General features: G+C 38.8%; 1 protein-coding gene across 12 annotated transcripts in view; it reads right to left on the bottom strand.

Annotated features, from left to right (window-relative positions):
• Window positions 1-17,265, bottom strand: part of TCF4 (transcription factor 4) — a 2,211,973-nt gene that overhangs the window by 53,194 nt on the left and 2,141,514 nt on the right. For all 12 annotated transcript variants that reach the window (XM_044074967.1, XM_044074939.1, XM_044074975.1 and 9 more), the window contains one exon: window positions 554-783. In XM_044074967.1, the coding sequence (XP_043930902.1) occupies window positions 554-783 (230 nt within the window). The remainder of the gene's footprint in view (window positions 1-553; window positions 784-17,265) is intronic.

Below are 17,265 nucleotides of genomic sequence, written 5' to 3'. Positions count from 1 at the left end.
GGCTGCTACTGCTGCACAATCTGAAGACAGCATGTTCTGCAAGTCTGGACATACTGACCAAACCAGACCATAACTAATAAAGCCTTAAGCATTTGCAACAGTCATGTATGATGGTGGGTGCAATAAACTGTACTGCTTCTCAGGTCCTAATTGCATACCACTTAGCAGAAGTTAAGTGGATGCATATAAAAGAAGAGAGATGGAATTATTCCACACACAGCTTTTGGACCTGAACACACACACACACACACACACACACACACACACACACACACACACACACACACACACACACACACACACACACACACAAAAAAGTGGTGAATTTAAATTTAGTGCAGCCTTTACTACATTTAAGCACATTATAGACAGCTAAGCATCACAGTGTTTTGAGAAAACAACTTTTTTGGAATTTGTGAGATGAGAACAAGAGCTGCACATATATCAGGTAGGATTTCAGTTTCCAGCAAGATTCCATAGGCCAATGTTTGTTTTAACTCGAAGGTCAAATGCGTAACACAAAAAAGACTAAGCTTAACCTACTGCCACTAACCTCGAACCTGCTGCTCCAGGCTCAGAATAACAGCCACTGCCTGGTGCAGAATTAACAGTTTTGTCTGAGGCTTGTCACTCTTCAGATGCAGCTGTACCATGCGACCTAGCTCCTTGAATGCTTCGTTGATGTCTCGTACACGCAGACGCTCTCGAGCATTGTTTGCCATCCTTCTTTCTTTCTCTCGCTCTGCCTTCTGCTCTGGTGTAAGGTCTTCATCATCGTTATTGCTGAGGGGGCAAAAAAAAATCAGAAAAACATTTTATACATCTAAATAGAAATTCTGCAATGTTCTCATTAAACAGAAAATTCAAACCACCTAATGAATGCAGGGAAGAAATATATACCTAAAAAAACATAAAATACCTCAGACAATTTACATTATTTTAATCTTTGCACTACAGATATTTATAAACATATGCTTCATCAAAGTTTACTTGCTTCCTCTATTATTTCACAGGCAAAAGAAGTACAATCTTTATCTTCTGAAATGCCAGTCATTTCCACACCTGCAAGCTGCAGTGTTGTAAACCGATAATTATATCTTCAACCAGAGAATGAACTAAAGGTACACAGGAACCCCAAGGAGGAGAATGACATGAAAAGAAGATTGCTGTATACAGCTTTGGCTTTTCTTGTGAAACATTAAAAAAAGTAAACCTTTGCAATATATTACCCTAACTTCAAGGTGACCTAAAACATGGGGAAGCTTTAAAAAGAAGCTTCCTTAAACTGCTTGTCAAGCATTTCTTCTAATATTTCAGCTTAAGAAGTCAAGATGCAGAACATACTCTAAAACAAAATGCCACTTCTTGTATCTTATGCACATGTTACAAAATCAAGCCAGATTACATTAAATATAGCAAAAAACAAATCATATAAATCCCAGAATGTATAAAAGGACCAGCTCTGATCATTTTAATTACATTAGTCCAGAAAGGTCTGGCAGGAAATGCAGCTTTACAAATTATTTCTAACACAATAGTGAAAAAATGTATCATTATGTAGCTCAATAAGCAGGATAACAGTTTAAATAAAGCCTGTATTATTTTCAAGAGTGACCTGAGCTAGCAGGTGTAAGATGGTAGTTGGACAATGGGTGGACGGCCAAGAGTGTGTACACTATTTTCTGACACTTTGCAGGAAAAACACATCTGTCAGTGGCGGTCTCTACAAAGGGGAAATTCCCTTCCCTCCAATGCTTCTGTAAATTCAACAGCTGAGTAATTTGGGGGTGAGGGGTAGGGATGGGGCACTGCCCCTCACAGAAAATGATAATTTTCAAGTATTCTGATAGCATAGTAATGGTCATTCTTTTATGATTAATATCACAAGTGACCACACCAGATCTGATGGTATGTCCTAGAGATTTTTAAGATTGCTAGGCAGTTCTGCCTATAACTTGCTCCTGCTGTCAGTTATGCTTATGCGCTGTACAACTACATCTGGGGACATCATACTAAGTTATCTGCTTTCAGCGCAAAGGCATCAGTTACACAAATGCTCCTAATATGGTCTAGACCTCACCAAAGTGTCTGTGCTTAATGTCCTCTTTTCTAGATGTAAATATAGAAGTATGAATTAGCCAGGCAGAAGAAGCGTGGTTCCCACTGAGTCCGCCTGCATGTGGAACTACCATGTATGCAGCCACTGCACCCTACCCACTACTTCCTGGCTGAAAGACACAATGTCATCATGCTAGTGTTTTTCATTCAAATCAGTAAACACTGATATGCAAAAAATAGGAAAACAGCACCAAAACCAAAACTGACTGTTACACTATTAAAGTATTTTTTTTTTTTTTGCAAGGAGGGCTTCATCCCCCTGATGTAGGGGGATGTGCCACCCTTATCCCTGCGACTTGTACATACTACCTTTGACACTGCAGTATGTTGAACTAAGGGAAATTTTCCAAGATGCAGCCATCTTTGAATTAGAATACAGAAAACACAAATGCACATTTGTGCTCATATTTTTCAGAGTCAAACACCTGTTTGCTAATCATCTGTCTGCGCCTCTTTTCCTTATTGCTTTACCTTTTTCCTTCCCCCTCTCATGAATACTTCTACAATGGAGCATGCTACAACATCCCCTAGGAATATGGGTACGAGGATTCTTCAGACATTAAGTATTGAGATTTATCCACAATGTAAAAACTGAGCTGCTTTTGAACTTGGCAACAGGAATGTGACCTGGAACAGTACAACAGCTACTTTCAGATATTTCATCCGGAAATGAAAGCAAGAAGGATGTATGCAGAATACCTGTGATTTTACAAACACTATTTTGTAATTCAATATTTCCTTAAGTTAAAGTTGTTTTTTTTTTTTTTTTTTTTCAAGTGAGACAGCTGAATTCAGAGCAGGTACTATGCACAGAGGATAGGCACAAAAGAAAATAATACAGATTCTGGTTCTCAGCTTGGGTATTGCTTTCTTGTGGGAAACACACATGCAGCAGGCATTTGAGACCTTTGAAACAGGGAACAGTAACAATAACCCACTCTAGGTACAAAAGCTTTTATTTTATTTTATTTTATTTATTTTATTTATTTATTTACTTGTTTAACATTTGTTGACCGGGAATGCTTACATTAGCACGCTAGACTGCGTAGCTCAGAGATTACATACAGTGGATAAAAAAGTGTACACACACCCCTGTTAAAATGCCAGGTTTTTGTGATATAAAAAAATGAGTCCACAATACATCATTTCAAAACTTTTCCCACCTGTAATGTGACCTATAACCCATAGAATTCAATTGAAAACAAACAAATCTGTTAGGGGAAAAAATATAAAAAATAAAAGACGTACAATAAGCTTGTTACATAAGTGTGCACACCCTTAAACTAATACTTTCTTGAAGCACCTTTTGATTTAATTACAGCATTCAGTCTTTTTGGGTAGGAGTCTATCAGTATGGCACATCTTGACTTGGCAATATTTACCCACTCTTCCTTGTGACAGCTCTCCAAATCTGTCAGATTGCGAGGGCATCTCTTGTCCACAGCCCTCTTCAGGTCACCCACAGATTTTCTATTGAATTTAGGTCTGGGCTCTGGCTGGGTCATTCCAAAACTTTAATTTTCTACTGGTAAAGCTATTCTTTGGTTGATTTGGATGTATGCTTGGGGTCATTGTCATGTTTAAAGGTGAATTTCCTCTTAATCTTCAGCTTTCTAGCAGACACCTGAAGATCTTGGGCCAAAAGTGACTGGTATTTGGAACTGTTCATAATTCCCTTCACATTGACTAAAGCCCCAGTTCCAGATGAAGAAAAGCAACCCCAAAGCATGATACTGCCACCGCCATTATTCACCATGGGGATGGTGTTCTTTTGGTGATGCGAAATGTTGTTTTTGTACCAAACATACCTTTTGGAATTGTGGCCAAAAAGTTCAACCTTGGTCTTATCAGACCATTTTCCCACATGCTTTTGTGAGACGATGTATTGTTTTGCAAATTTTAGCTGGGCCTGGATGTTTTTCTGTGTAAGAAAAAGCTTCCATCTTGCAACCCTACCCCATAACCCAGACATATGGAGAATACGGGAGATTGTTGTTACATGTAGTACACAACCAGTCCTTGCCAGAAATTTCTGCAGCTCCTTCAGTGTTGCTGTAGGTCTCTTGACAGCCTCCCTGACCCATTTTTGTCTTGTCTTTTCATCAATTTTGTAGGTACGTCCAGTTCTTTGCAGCATCACTGTTGTCCCATATTTACTCCACTTTTTGATGACTGTCTTCACTGTGTTCCATGGTATATCCAATGCTGCGGAAATTTTTTTGTACTCTTCTCCTGACTGACACCTTTCAACAATGAGATGCCTTTGATGCTTTGTAAGCTCTCTGGGAACCATGGCTTTTGCTGTAGCAGGCAACTGAGTAAATATCAGGAAAATCCTACTAGGATATCTGAACTTTATTTGGGGTTAATCAGATTCTCTTTAATTGATGGCAGGTGTGTACCCAAGAAGACTGTATGCTGTAATACATCAAAAGATGCTTCAACAAAGTATTAGTTTAAGGGTGTGCACACTTATGCAACCAGCTTATTGCACTTTTTTTTTTACATTTTTCCCCAAACAGATTTGTTTGTTTTTCAATTGAATTGTACAGGTTATAGGTCACATTAAAGGTGGGAAAAGTTTTGAAATAATTTACTGCGGTCTCATTTTTTTATATCACAAAAACCTGACATTTTAACAGGGGTGTGTAAACATTTTATATCCACTGTATTAAGGAGCTGTAGTCAGTCAGTTGCTGGAGCCATCTTAGTTTAAGTAATAACTGATTGGCATTAACAGCTAAAGATGGCATTTGTTCACTGTTTATTGCTCACTTCACAATGAAGCAAGACTATAATACTTAAGTAACAGCAAACTGTGAATGGCCTGAGACAGATGTGTTTCAAAGAAAATGCAAGACATGTTATACTATATGTCACCGATCGCCCTTTTTTCAGAGATGCAGTGATCTCAGAGTGAAAATAATAAAGTAAAACAGGTATGGGGACAAAGACCCTCATGGGAGGTGCAATTTGATTTGTGTCACATTTGCTTGAAAAAATAATACGAGTAAGTGCAAGATAAGAATGGGTATAGACAAGCTGCCTTTTATGGTTCTCTACAGTGAGCCACTGTGATGTGAGTTTGGATTAATCAACCAGATGGAGTGGATCCAGCAATAAGCAGTCACCCAGTACCTGGAAAAAGGTGACTGCCTACACATTCACCTTGGAAAAATGTACTGATCTTTTGTATATGTCCTTGATAATAATAAATTCCAAAGACTAAGAAAGAGTCAGCAGCATGTGTCAGAAGAGCTAATCTAAAATCCATCTACTGAACCCAGTCTGAATCAGATAGGCATATCAGTTTTACTTGTGTGTTTTTTAGACATTCCATTTTCACACATAATTTAACCAAGGAGTTAAAGTAAAAGTCTATAATTGGCATATCTTATGGCATATCTTAAGTTCTTTGTTGTTTACTGATAGAACTCCAAATTATGGTGATTAGTCTTGAAATTCTACACTGTCAGAAAAGGACACTCCAGGGATGTAATGGTTAAGGTGATTAAATAATGGTTAAGGTTTTTAACTTGGGTGCCACAAGGTGCACGGGGTTGATTCGCTGGGGGCAATGCAATTACTGTAGGCCCACAGCGCAGCGAGCTCTATACTAATTCTAATCTATATAATGAATAATCAGAAGTACTATCAGAAATCAGTTGGTAGTGAACTGATCAGATCATCTTTCTAAGAACTCATGTCCTGACCCACAAAGGTAAATGTAATATATGTATATGTAAAGAGAGACACATTTTTATATGCAACTAGAAACAGAGAAACAATTTAGTTTAGTAACCACTGACTAACACAGGTTCAAGAGGTTGAAGTAAACTGCATCACACATAGATTAAGAAAACCCACCCACATGGACAAAGGAGTAACATGCAAACTCTACAAAGACAGCAAATTAAACTGCACAAAGTAAACCAAAGTTGAAAACTAAAAACAAACTAAGAAATAAAATCTCAATGTTAAAGCAAGTTTTGTTTGTGTCTTTCGGCCCCGGTTAGGGGTCGCCACAGTGGAACTCCGGTCCACTAATGATTGGCAGTAGATTTTTTACGTGCCGAGTTTGCCAGCCCTGACGCACAACCTTCAATGAAGATACGCCCATTCACGCATGTCTCCACACAGAAGACGCTCTAGCTGAGAATCGAACGGCACAATGTCTTGCTGTGAGGCGGCAACGCTACCGCAGCACCACCACCGCAAGTGCAAAAAGAAAAAAAAAGCCATGCATATATTCCACTGGAAATAACGAAGTCAAGTAAGCAGTCAGCTTAAGAATCGGACTGATAATGGGCAGTCAAGATGACTAGACCAATGCAGCAAGTACTACTGTGTTGAAGTACCCTGGAAACCCTTAATAAATATCATACTAAAAACAACAATAACAATAACATAGTGGGAACAATTATATGAAATCAAACAATGTACTAATGCATAAATAGACAGACATTAAACTTATATGCATGCTACTTCAAAATATAGTTCATTATTCATGCCCAGAGATTGTTGAGCTCCATTTTTAAAAATATACCAGGCTTCTTTCTTTTAAAATGCCAACCACATTACTGGTTACCTATTGAAAATTCACTTGGTTCAGAAGAAAAAAAAAATGAATCCATCAGGTGCACCCCTCATGAGACAGATTAATATGTGGGGGTGGCCTCTGCTTTCCTTCTTATATCCCCTATATGCTTCAGGAAGCAGTCCAAGGGTTTTCTTCTTTTAACCTCACCTATGTAAAACTTTATCAAATGCACATTTTAATGTATAAACCACCGGAATAGTATGACAGCTAAAATTATTCTTCATCTCAAATTTATGATTATGAACAATTTGTACTTTACTATAATCTAAATGTTGAAAGAGATGCCTGGTCTGAAATCAATTGATGATTCAAATCCCTCTCTTTTATTTTGTATTCTCAACTGAGTAAACAACAGTGCACTAATTTATCAGCAAGGTTTGTAGGTTTGATTACAGATCAGTCTTTTGCTACATTTGATTTAACATTGAAAACTTTTTGTCAATGCACAAGTGGTTTTTAACTGGATTTAATAGAGCTTTGTTTGTAACCTTCACATTGTTTCTTTTGTGCAGTTTAAAACAAATGCATTTTTGGATCATCTAAGACTATTACAAAAGTAGAACGTTTTTTAGCTTACACATACAGATGGTATCCTGAGATCAAGGCTGAACCTAGATTTATTTATTTATTTTATTTTATTTTACATTTGCTGACCGGGCTAGTCTAGCTGGATACATATCCTTTTTCAGTAGAGGCCCGGGGAGAAAAGCTCCCAATCATAAGAACAGTTAAGCACTACAATACAAAACAGTAATATAAACATTATATACATGCTTGTAGAGACAAATCATAGGTTGAATAGGTCAGAAAACATAGGTAGATAAGGAGGAAGTAAATTGGTTGATAATAGTTTGTGAGAGAGTAAAGAGTAGGATGATGTGAAAGCTATGGGTATTAATCTGGGGTTGGACATGGGCATAACCAGTGGGACTTGAAATATTCTCTAAGATTGTTTTTGAATGGCGTGAGTGAAGTCATGAGTCTAAGGTTATTGGGAAGGGAATTCCATAGCTTTCCAATAGAGTTAGCATAAAGAGCGTCGCCACCTTTGTTGTTAGATTTGATGGTTAATACTTGAATACTATTTGATGACCGAAGGGAACTGAGGTTGGTGTATGGGGTCAGGATATTGGATAGAGAGGGGGTTTTGTCAGGTTGATGAATTATTTTGAAGGCTTCCGTGAGTTGATTAAATTTAAGAAGATTGGGTAGTTCTAACCAGCCGAGTTTCTTGAGGTTATGGCAATGGTGGGTACGATAAGGTGTTCCTGTTACGAATTTGGCTATGTGGTGGTAGGTGGTAGAAAGGTTGTTGAGCTCACGTTTATTCAGGAAGGAAAATACCGGGGAGGCATATAGTAATGTGGAAAGAAGATGCGTACGGGCAATGGTTAATTTTGCATGAGGAGTAAGAAAGTTTCTGATTCTGTACATTGAACCTAGTTTCTTGTTAACAGATTTAATGGTTTGGGAAGTGTGGAGATCGAATTTGAGCTTGTGGTCAATAGTGACACCTAATAGCTTGGTGTGGGAGACGGGCTCTATGATGGTTCCATTAGAGGATTCCACAAAAAAGGAGCTAGGTTTAGACGGTTCCGACGTTAGGGTTGAGGAAGTGGTAGACAAGGGGAAGAATAAAAGTAACTTGGTTTTAGTTGGGTTGAGAATGAGTTTCAGGTCGGAGAACCAATTTTCAACTTTGGCAAAACATTGTTGGGTGGCTACTTGAAGTTTCTGGAGAGAAAGATCAGAGCAGATCAGGGTAGAGTCGTCTGCGTATTGGATGCAGGTGGCACTGGGGATGATAGTGTGAAGATCATTTATAAAAACAGAGAAAAGAAGGGGACCAAGTATGGAGCCTTGGGGGATGCCTATGTTGTTAGGGAGTAGTTGAGATAAACTATTTTGCCATTGGACTGCTTGTTGCCGGCCAGAAAGTTAATCCTTGAACCAGTTTAGGCATAAGTTGTCCAGATGAAGGGTTTGGAGGGTGCGGAGTGATTGTTGGTGGTTGACCATGTCAAAAGCTTTTGATAGATCAAGAAAGAGTGCAGAGGATATAAGTTTTTTGTTGCGGTTGCTATTTACTGAGTCGACAAAGGAGAGGAGGGCAGTGGTAGTACTATGATGGGGGCGAAAACCATGCTGGGTACTAGACAATAGATTATTGATGGTGAGGTAGTGTAGGAGTTGTTTGTGAATACACCGTTCCAGAATTTTAGCTATTGGAGATAGTATAGCGATAGGCCTGTAATTAGAAGTTTCAGTGGAATGGCCTCCTTTATGTAATGGAATGATGTACGAAATTTTCCAAATAGAGGGGATGGTGGCCTCAGTTATGGATCTGTTGATCAAGATTGATATGGGATAGGCAATGACATCAGAGGCTAGTTGGAGGTATTCCGCTGGGAGACGATCGGCCGCAAGGGTGGATGGTTTTAGTTTTTTTATTAGGGTACGAATATAGGAGGTGGATACTGGTTGAAGGTTAAAGGAGCAAGGGGGTGAGTCAAGAGGAATAGTTAAGGATGGAGAGGAAGTGGGTAGATGGTTGGCTAGGAACTGGATGGTCTCTGTAAAAAAAATGTTAAAGGCGTTGGCTATTTCTTCTGGTTTTTTACTTATGAGTTTCTCAGGTATTGGGGTAGAAGATTTACCAGGATGAAGAAGGTTGTTAAATCCAGCCCAAAACTTTTTTGGGTTAGACTGATGTTTATCCTGAAGGTGACTTTGTGGAGTTTCTAAGCTGCTGGAATTTGATGCGATCTAGGGGAGTTTTAGTAGCTCTCCATTTATTCCAAGCTTGGTCGCGGAGTTTAATTTTTGTTTTGGTTTCTTTTGTTAGCCAGGGAGCTATACGGTCTTTGGTTCTAACAAGACGATTTGGGGCGTGGGAGTTGAGAATATTTCGGAAAGTGTCATTGAAGTATGAGACACTCTCGGCTAGGGGAAGAGTAGTAAGGGTAGACCAATTACAGGATTTTAGTTCCGCTAGAAATAGTTCTAGGTTGAATTTTTTCTTGTTTCTAATTAGTTTATATAGGGGTGGGTATGAAGAACAGAGTTTGTGCTTTATAATATAAGTGACAAGGTGGTCGCTAAGATCCTGAAAATATGAGACCGAATCCCCCCAAAAATAGTGCTACAATGCCACTCACCTGTTTTCATGCAAATGATACCAAAATAATATTCAGTCTTAAAAAAACACACTTCCAAGACCTCACTTAAGAAGAAATACAAAAATGTACTTAAAACAGGTAGAAAGACATTCTATGCCCTTGCTGAGAAGTTTGTGTCAATAAGCAAAGACTTTCAGTCAAAAAGGTAATGCTTAAGAAAGCTATGGAGACAAAAACATTCAAAACCTTGCATTTTTCACAGAATATGGTTGTTGATAGTAATAAGGGTTTACATGCCCAGGTGTTAATGTACAGCACAAACATTTTACCTATCAAAGTGCATTTTTTGCTTAAAATGCAGTTTCCTCACTTATTATATTTGTTAAGATGGACGTATGTCATCTTTTAGCTAAACATGCAAACATACTAGTTAAAAATGTCCTTCATTTCATCTTCTTGATATTCAGTTCATACAATGGCTGCAAGCACATTAAACTGCTGTAATGTGAGTGCAGAGCCATGTACACTGGTGGGCACATGTAGCACATACATTTTAATTCTCTCCTTGACGTTTGCCATCAGAGCAACAACATGGAAAGACACCAGGGGCTGCATAACACTGTGGTGCCATAATGTCACTATATAAAAGCAAAAGATAACTAGAAGTTCTGGGTAATACATAAATGTGCCCACAGTGAGAGGACTCTTATTTGGCCCAACTAACCCAGGGTAGATAAACTATAAATTACCCTCACCCTGAGTAGCATACTGCTGAAGTATTAGATAGAACTTTTCAAGCTGTCAAAGACATACGAGTCAGACTGAGATTAACACAAAAAGTGCAAAGTGCACAGGGAAGTAAAATTCCAGGAGATGCGAATGATACTCGTATGGAAACACTGCCAACAGGCATAGTAGAAATGGATGCTGAAACACTCATATTGGATGAGGGAAAAGCAAAACATATGAGAAAGCTGTAAGAACTGAAGTATATGACAAGGATGCATAATTAGCCAAAAAGGAAGTTACTGTCCTTATGCAGAAACAGCTGGTAAGACTCCATTCTAGAGAAAGCAGACATTTCTGAAGACTTCACCTCATGAAGACATACAGTGGACACATTTCAGAAGATGGCAGCAAAAATGGTACAATGTCTTCATTAGAATTCATAAAAAAACAGAAATTAATGGAGCACAGCACAATACATTTATCAGGGAATAAAGTAGAGTAAAAGGGGTATGATAGAAATAATTAAGTTCCTTAATTAAAGCTCAACAGAATCCAGACGGTTGCATTTTTAGGTGATATTTTTCATTTATATACATCTTTCATTCTTTCTAATTCCATACAGCTCGTCGAACATTCAGAGACTTTTCAGAGAATCATTTTTCCAAGTGGCTGCTCATTTTCATCATTCCTTACTTCCCCTCCTCATACAGACAAGTCATCCCGAAGCCAAGACATTGCAGTACTTATCTGTCTAGTACAGCAGCAACAGTAGCGATGCTTACACTCCTAACTCCCTTTCCTAGCCCTATTTCCTTTTCATCCTTCTCCAGCTGATTACGTCATTTCCCAAGAGTTTCATACTATCGCTTTCACTATTTGATATCGTCCCTTCTCTTACTTCTTGGACATATTTCTTCCTTCGTTGCTAGGGAAGATGCTACTGTTCTTACTTCCTGTACCTCTGTGTGAGCATCTCCTTTCCATTTTTTGAATTACTGCCTTTTTGGACAACAGTAATATCACCCACACTAACATTTGTTTATCTTCATCTATTTACCCTGACCATTCCACTAAAATGTAACCATTTAGTCACCTCTACAAGGTCAGCATGTTAACAGGTAGCAAGTTTTATAAGAAGAAAAGTGTGAGAATTACAGAACATACCACAAAGACAGAAGGTGAAACACATATAAAGAGGGTGAGTTTCCCAGGGCCAATAGGAAGCAAAACGATTCCAAAAACATGGTGGTGGATGCATGCAGATGCCTTCTTTAACATATTACTACTTATGGCACTGATCACACTATGTTCTACTTCAGGCCCACAACAATATTTGTTTTGGCTCCAATTTCTTTTTCAAGCCTTCAGCACGTAAAATGCACATCACACACAGAAAAACTGTGTCAATGTAAGGTATCTTCTATGGAGGGCAAAATCCCTTCTCCCCTATCCACCCACATGTGCGTACACAGATACACACACACACACACACACACACACACACACACACACACACACACACACACACACACACACACACACACACACACACACACACACACACACACACACACACACACACACTCTCTCTCTTTATGAAGTGGTGTTCACCTCCTTCACCCCCATCTCATGCATGCTTAGATTTGATGCAATCACTTCCAAGATCAAAGGGGCAGCATCACACACTGCATATATCTCATTCTATGAACCTGAGTTTCTGCTAAGTGCTATTATTCATTTTTCAAAAGAACCAGTATATCTTACAGTGCGACTTCATCACTTCCCTGAAGATAGAAAAAAATTAGGAAATGCTATGTTGGTTCACTAACAGAAAAAAAAATACACTGGAATACAGATAACTTTTACTAGACTTTATTTACGGGAGACTTTAACTACTCTTCTATAAAACGGGAAACTTACACAGCCTCAAACATGCAGGCAAAACGACTCCTGTACTTTATTAAGATAAATATCCTTGACCAGACTGTGCACACCAACCAGAGGTTCAAACACACTGGACCTGATGCTCACCAATACGGGAGAACTCTGTCCCCCATGAAACTTCCTCACTGGTAAAGTCAGACCACAAAGCTGTCTCCTTCAAAATAAAAATCAGTTCAGTAACCCAAGCAAACCCTGTAACTAGAAGTAAGACAAAAAAAACCCTCTAAAATCAAACTGCACTGCTAGAATCCTAACTTTAATAGGGTATATAACCAAAGGAAAAAGTCATGGTTAAAAGTAGGAAGAGTAACTCCCACAAAGATAAGAGCTCTCTAATTAAACTAAACAGGACGCTAACAGGACTAGTTAAGCCCAATAAAGTCAAGACTATACTTTCAGGGATCATTTCTATAGTTTGTTGTTAGACATAATTACAAGGTCAAGATATTCTCACAGGCTAAAGAAAACCACAAAGCCTTCTACAGCTATGTCCATAACCTCAAAGGTAGCATACAGCAGTGTGCCGAACCGTTGGTCAATGATGCCTTCACTGAGCAAAACGACAAAAAAAATCTGTTGACTGACAAAGTTAGCTCATACCCAACCCCCACTCCCCTCCCATGTAAAATACCTCCTAGCACAACCACCCCCAACTATTAGTGGGGAGCAGGTCCTGGGGGCAATCGCTTACACCAGAAAGACAGCCTCAGGGTCCCCAACACTATCCCAGGATGCCTTCTAAATAGCTTGAAACATGACCTATCAGGACCACTTGAGTCACATTTCAAATAAAGCCTCAATACAGGCTTTGTACCACTAGAATGGAGAACTGCAATGGTTAACCTACTTTGCAAGGGTGGACCATCAACTGACCCCAGAAACTACAGCCCCATTAACCTGACTAGTCTTATATGTAAAGCCATGGAAAGAATTATCATGTAAATGATCAACAAAGACATAGGCAACTTTCAGACACTGGCTCCAACCCAGTTTGGCTTTGTCAAGGGAAGGTCATGCTTATTAAACCTGGCAGACCTCTTTGAGAAGGTCACCAAAACAATGAATGAGGGGGAAAACGGCACTTACCACTTACCTGGACATGGCTAAGGTATTCAATAAGATACTCTACTCAGGTACAGCTGACAAATTCACCAAACTGGGCATAAACCTCCACATAACTCACAGACAAGACCCAGGAAGTCAGGATTAGTGAGACCACCTCCACTAACAGACCGGTCACCAGTAGGGTACCTCAGGGATCCATGCTGGGACCACTCTTAATTGGCATCTATGTCTTGAGATAAAGATTAATGTCAAGGGCCTTTGGCTGACCAAGTTTGCAGATGACTGTAAATTGGTAGCTATCACAGATTTCCTCCATGACATAAACATCTTACAAGAGAGTGTAACACAGACAAATGACTGGTGCCAAAGTCATGGATTAAAACTCAATATCAAGAAATGCATTATAATGCCTTTTGGAAAAACAGCCACCCAAGCTAATTACTCCATCGATAAGATATCCATAAGAGCTGACCCGGTAGTCAGGGATCTGGGAACATATGTAGTCAGTAATCTGGCCTTTGACCAACATGTGGTCAAGGTAGTAAGAAAATCATTCTATAGTGCCCAACTTACAAATAAGGGTATGACATCCAGGTCCAAGGAAGTCATAATTCCACATTATTTAGCCATTATCAGACCCATCATTGAGAATAATGCCCTCTTCGGTGCATGTACCTGACCAGAATTATGCCAACAGTTGGAACGTGAACAGAGCTTCCTTACCAAGAGAATCCAGGGTATAAACACATTGCCCTATACAGATCACCTTAAATCCCTATCTCTCTACTCAGTCTCCTACAGGTTACCGAGAGACAATCTATACTTGGCACACAAGGCATTCTCAGATCCAGTTCTGATCTACAAAACAAACAGCATCAGAACCACTAGATTCAAGGATTTAAATTTTGCTTGCAACATAAGGGAGACATATTGTCAAAACAGATATGTTTGTCATAGAATCCTCATACTCTGGAACAGGTATATGAAGCAGAGTCCATCCCAAACCCTAATTAAGTGTAACCTTGACTAGTGGATAGGAAATTGGAAATTCACCCCGGGCATGGCCCCATGTCTGTGATAGACAGAGGTACACAGTAACTATGCCCAAACTAATATACCCCCATAACCTTTAGAAACTTCCTATCAAACAAATTCTATTCAAATAAATGTAAATGATACCAGGGAAACAACTGGTTTGGGTTGCACGGCTATGCTTACAAAGGTCCTAGTGGTCCTTAGCCTAGTATTTACCTATGAACACATGACCAACATAGATTTTGCATTTACTCATGCTTTTTTGTAACAGAAGTCTTTCATCAGGATTTATTAAAGTTACTGAGGTTAGATACAGAGCTTAAATATCCACTTGTGACTAGAATGTAATGTACATCACTTATTTCCTGTTTTCTAAAAAACAAAGACACTTGATCAATACCACTGACGATAAATGTGCAGATTTGAGATGGTCTGCATAGTTTTTATGATTTAGGACCTTGATTTTCTCAATAAGAAATCATTCTGGACATTCTAGTTGTGTCAGATGTTTGGACAGATGCCTACTGAAGGGAGCACTATACTCAATGGTCAGCCTGACAAGTACAGAATACAGATGAATAATCACATGTCTGGACCTGGATGCTATACCCTCAGTAATAAGTTGCACAATAAAAAATGACTTTCTTAAAGTAGTGGATATGTGTTGGCCAAAGGACAATTTGTTGCCTACATAGTTTCTCAGGTCCCAACTACTGGATATCTATAGATATATATATATATATATATATATATATATATATATATATATATATATATACACACACACACACACACACACACACACCACACACACACACACACACACACACACACATATATATATATATATATATATATATATATATATATATATATATATATATACACACACACACACACACACACACACACACACACACACACACATATATATATATATATATATATATATATATATATACATAATTATAATATGGACTGCATTGACTTCTGGTACTATAAAAATTAGATTTTTTTAACACACTGCAGTTTGAACATTTTTAATATTATGTATTTTTCAGAATACTGTACACCTTACAATCTTTAAGTTTTTGCCATTAATGCTGTTTGCATAGTTTTGATAACATGTACTTTTCACAAGATATTTATACTTGTTTGGTTTATACTTCTTAACTTAATGTTTCAGAAAATGTGAAATGAAGGAATGTGTGCACCCTGTTGGGAGATGTGAAATTCCACAGCTACTATGTGTTAATGATAGTGTGAAGGGGAGAAATGCTTTCAGGGCTGCAGCAGGCTTGGAAGGGACTATGGAGACCACCTCAACAAAGGATGTCAGACCCACAGTTGACTTGGAAGGGACTGTGGAGACCATCTCAACTAAGGCTGTCAGGCCCACAGTTGGCATGGAAGGGACTGTGGAGTCCAACTCAACTTTCACTGGTTAGTGGCTAAGCGTTAAAGAGAAGAAGCCAACCCTGTGCTGAGTTCACATCCCAGATGTTCTTGAAACATGATGGCCCATTCCTGATAAATTTCTGGTAGGGTCAGTTTACATTATGAAGTGGCACCAGCAACAGGGTCATAGTCCTTACAGCAGAACCCGTGGTGGGGTGACAACGCTCCAGTTCCCCCTGTTGCCACCTAAATAAAGTGAGTGGGAAAATAACCTAACATCGGGAGTAAGATAAATCAGTAGTACTTTATCCTGGAATCAAATGACAAGCTGTAGCACCTACCCCTCACCCATTCCCCCACATCTAGCTTCTTTGCTATACTCCCTATATCACACTAGATACTGAACACAGAGAAGTTTCAGGACTCAACTGATGATACTTTCAACAGCTGCTGACTTCATAATATGCCCCCCCCCAAAAAAGGCAGCTCTTGTGGCTGTCCTAATCAATGATATAAAAGTTCATAGACGATTACTATGCTAATGACCCCAAGGGCCTTTTTAAGCCTTGCCAGACTTCCCAAATGTATCTGACAAGGTTTGATACCCTAGGTTTATTTTAAGGGGTATATGTAGGCTTGGGTATGGGTGATCAATCATTTACAGGAGTCCTCTAATAGAGACATAGGTGCCAGACTAGAGGTAAATTTCTGATTCCCCATCCACTGGTCCAAATTAAGTTTAAACTGGGTTAGGGAAGAATTCTGCTTCACATGGATGGGTAACCTGTTCCAGAGAAGTGAGCAATCACAGTCAAACTTAGTAGCGCTTTTAATTTTTAGAACTCAAATGCAAGAACTTTACAGTAATGGTTGTTAGGAGAACTGCAGAACTACCTGAGCAGAAGGAAAAATGGGGATTCTGGAAACACATATACTCCTTTAACCATAGAGAATGCGTACAAGATGTGAGCCATAGGAAAGCACATGTTCTAAGCCCATGACTTTCACATTTAAAGAAAAGCCATATATAAGGACATAAGAATGCTGAACCTAACTATTCCACCGATTGCTGAGGAGCCCTTGAAGTAATACTGTCAGGCTTGCTCTCAGATTAATGTTTATAAGTTGTTTATAAGTTTGTGTAGTGTTTGTTTTAATTGTCACTCAACACTGTTTTATTACAGTAGAGAGTCAATTATCCAAACGTCGATTATCCAAAACGTCAATTATCTGAATGTGGCCTTCCAAAGTTTGAAA

Source organism: Protopterus annectens, chromosome 1.part1 (assembly GCF_019279795.1).
Source record: "Protopterus annectens isolate FY-2018-M chromosome 1.part1, PAN1.0, whole genome shotgun sequence".
In the NCBI taxonomy this organism is placed as follows: domain Eukaryota; kingdom Metazoa; phylum Chordata; order Ceratodontiformes; family Protopteridae; genus Protopterus; species Protopterus annectens.
The sequence above is the reverse complement of the archived record's forward strand: the minus strand, read 5'-3'. Positions and strand labels throughout refer to the sequence as shown.